The 3687-nt window shown below is 36.1% G+C and overlaps 1 protein-coding gene across 1 annotated transcript; it reads left to right on the forward strand.

The window, feature by feature from the left end:
- Positions 1-531: 531 nt before the first annotated feature.
- LOC114762781 (AT-hook motif nuclear-localized protein 7-like) lies at positions 532-2499 on the forward strand (the record flags this gene model as incomplete). The annotated part of the gene is made up of 4 exons (XM_028952356.1): positions 532-598; positions 718-849; positions 1325-1489; positions 2092-2499. Coding segments are annotated over 4 exons (772 nt in total), but the record flags the coding sequence as incomplete, so codon positions are not given.
- Positions 2500-3687: the final 1188 nt, after the last annotated feature.

The following is a 3687-nucleotide window of genomic DNA, read 5'->3' on the forward strand; positions in this document are numbered from 1 at the left end:
AGATTTTAGCTTCAATGGGTGAGTATATGCATGTTTGTCTCTCTGCTTTTTACCATCTAATGTTATGATACATACACATAACAACGTTGTTTTTATTAATGGTTATGGTCTGCCTGTTTGTTTTTCTCTCTCTCTGAGTTGAGCATTTAGGTCGTTTTCTTTGCTTACCGTTGGCATATCCTACATTGGAGTATGAGCGCTTGATTTGGCACTGAGCATGTGCTTTTAAATATACTAGAATACTAAAAGCTTTACAATTTTATAATGCGACACGCCCACTTGTGTCTTTATGGGCTAATCTATCCACCTGCCTCATGTAATCTTAGGTTTAAACATATAGTTCAGTTAATCTCCCTGTGCACGAGATATATCGGTCACTCACTCGAGAAAGCTACTTCCTCTCTGATGAATAAAGAAGGGAAAAATACCCATACACATGTACATGTTGAAATTATAAAATATGAACTAGTATCCAGCTGGTTTAGAGAAATTAAACTTGTTTCTTATGTGTGAAACTCTTTTTTGCTGAAGGAGGAATGTTTCAGCCACAGCTGGAGGAAGCTTTATCCCTCATGTAGTGATTGTGAATCCTGGAGAGGTAATATCAAGACTCGAGTAAAACAGTTGCTCATGTTTCAAATATTTCCTTTACATCATGTCTGTACTTTCTGTTATGAATGGGGGAATAAACGGGAATCCAGCTTTTGGTTATTGCAGGATGTTGCGAATAACATATTATCATTTTCTAATAAATCCCCTCGAGCTCTTTGCATACTCTCAGCTATTGGTGCTGTATCTATTGTCGACATTCAGCAACCGGATTCTTCTGGTCGTTGTTTGAGATATGAGGTATATTCCCGTGCACATTTTATGGGAATCTTTATGCTTGCTTAATGTTTATTGATTTATCTTTCACTTTATATCTCAACCGTGATAGCTGAGTTTGCTTGGTAAGAAAGACAGTCATCTCTCACTTAAAGGGGTTTGATCCTTTGGTAAGAAGATATCATGTATCTTTTTTTCAACTTATGTTTGAAAGAGAACTTTGAGATAAAATCTTAAATGCTCTATATTAGAGTAAGAGAATGCGCCCCTAAAATTGTCTGGGAAGGAGATTTTATTTCAAGCAAAGTCTGAGGTCACCCCTTACTGTGATGCCAGAAAATAGTTGTTTATCCTTGTGGAAAAGGCGAAAACAGAGAAACTAAAATGGGTCACTAAAATTAAAGTCTATTAAGTATGCAATTTGTGGTGTAAGATGAGCTATTTCACTTTTTTTTTTTCCCTCCTGGTTTATGGGTTCTTTTGATGTTCCCATATGCAGGGTCTCTTTGAGATAATAACTTTATCTGGATCATATACCTATGGTGGCATCGGTGGTGATATGCACCGGAAAAGTCTCACCATGAGGATATCACTAGCTCAACCTGATGGGAAGATTTTCGGAGGTGGTGTTGGGGGCTCACTGATAGCAGCAGGCCCTATTCAAGTAAGATTTTGTTTAACTACCCATGTGATACTAAAATGGTCTAACTTAATTCGGAGCACAAAGTGGTGTCAAAGCATGTTCATAGACCTGAATTTAGATGGTGACGTAGCAATTAGGGTGTCTACGGAATGTGTTCTTGAAGGGAAGGAAGGAATTATGAAAGTTATGTGCTGCTTGTATAAACTTGATTGTTTCTCACGTAAGTTGGAAGCCTTTAAGCAGACAGTTGCTAGCAATGATGCTTCCTAGGGCTGCTTCTAGTGAGGCAATGAACTAGCATCTTTTTTAATTTTGCCATGGACTTCAGGAAAACAGGTGAATACTTGAGTCTGATCTGATTCTAAATGTTACTAAGCCAGAATTAGATACGGACAAGACTGTAGTGTTTTTAAGAATTTGCTATTAGGCCTTTCAATCTAAGCATAACTAGTGAGCTTTTTTTTTTTTTTTTTGGGGTGTTAATCTATACATGATATCCATTTCTCATGTCTTTAAGAACTTGAAAGCAGACAATTAAAAATTGTATCTTTGTGTTGCCCAAGCATAATGGTGCTACTAAAGTAACTGACTTGAACTTAACACTTATTTTCTTGGCTCATCAGTTAATTCTGGGCAGTTTTAAGCAAAACATCAGTAGTGAAATTAAAAGACGGCTGTCCCCTGGATCTTCTGGTGCTGCCGACATGCCTGGTGATTCAGATTCAGTGAGGCTTTCCTTACAGGTTCCTAAATTGATAGAATCTGAACAGAGCTTTCCTTCACCAACATCTGGACTTATGCCGACATCTAATGGATTGCCTGATCATGTCATGCCTAGAACATCTAATGGATTATCTGACAATGTCACTGCTGCCACAGCTAATGGTAATGGGTTGCCAGATTTCTTTACTCCGAATCAGAGCATGCAATCTACCTCGTTGAATGGTGCTGGCCTAGACTGTCAGGTCTTGCAGCCCTTTCCAGATCCAATGACGTTTGGAGATATTAATAATCGTGTCTCTCAAATGTGATGCTGCGTGAAACAGTCACTTTCAAGCTTGTATTTCTTCCTTCTTTCTTATGCTAGGGGTCGTATTTATGTGGGGGCTGACTTAGAACTTAGAAGTGGGTTCTCTCTTCTTCTTCTTCTTCTTCTTCTCTTCTTTTTTGCCCTTTTTTTTCCATTCCAGTTTTTCAGGTGGTGAAAATTTACTATTATGACTTATAATTGACGAACTTGTGAGAGAAAAGCGAGGTCAGGTGGTGAATCTCACTCGGGGAGATTGTCTTTCAATCTTACTTCTCTTATATATCCTTTCATCTTCATGTGACAAGACAGGATTCAAATGGTTTATAAGGATGATGTATCTACCTTTAATAATTGTTTCTGTAGATAGTTCGCCATTTGCTTCTTATTCAATTTGGGGGAAAAGATTTTCATCAAATATTCTTATTCTTTAAATTTTTTATCACTTTAATGCTAAGGTTTTTTTAACTTGAAGCTATTAATCCTGTAAAATATTCTATCATTACTTTAGTATCTTTCGAAAGGTGCAATACAAACAAGAAGTATACTTCAGTGAATGCAATAATAAGTAAACAGTACCGTGATTGGAGGAAAAAAATGAAGAAAAAGAAAATTCTTGCATGAAATAATAAATTGACAAGCTTCATGGCCTTGCGGAATGTGATTAACAGCAGGCTGCACATGGCAGGGTGAGCAAGACGCTTAATGTTCAGGTTAAAAAGATGGATGAGCTATATTTTGTAACACGCAGCCCAATCATGTTCAATAAAAGTTCAGGCAATTTTGGATAAGATAAGCTTCCCTGCCGATGTGATGACACTTTATTTAGATTATGTGAAGATTTTCACCAAATTTCATAAATAATATTTTATACTTTTAATATATTTTATAATTTCACAATTTAAAATATTTCAAGAGAAGAAATATAACACTAAACTTGAAATCCACATATCTGCTTGGCCAAAAAAAATCCATACTTCTATCTATCATTCCATATCTCTTTATAATTACATAATCAATCACACCATGATCGGTTTTCATACAGCATCTAGGATTATACATGACAACAACTTAAGTCTTTAAATATTTAATTATACCATATATGTGTATTACATATATATTAAATATAATTATTATAAAAACTCTAGGTATGGTCAAGTGGGCAGCAAATTCTGCCGGAGATTTGACCCAG

Source organism: Neltuma alba, unplaced genomic scaffold (genome assembly GCF_004799145.2).
Source record: "Neltuma alba isolate B1F8T4 unplaced genomic scaffold, ASM479914v2 tig00011242_pilon, whole genome shotgun sequence".
NCBI classification, from domain to species: domain Eukaryota; kingdom Viridiplantae; phylum Streptophyta; class Magnoliopsida; order Fabales; family Fabaceae; genus Neltuma; species Neltuma alba.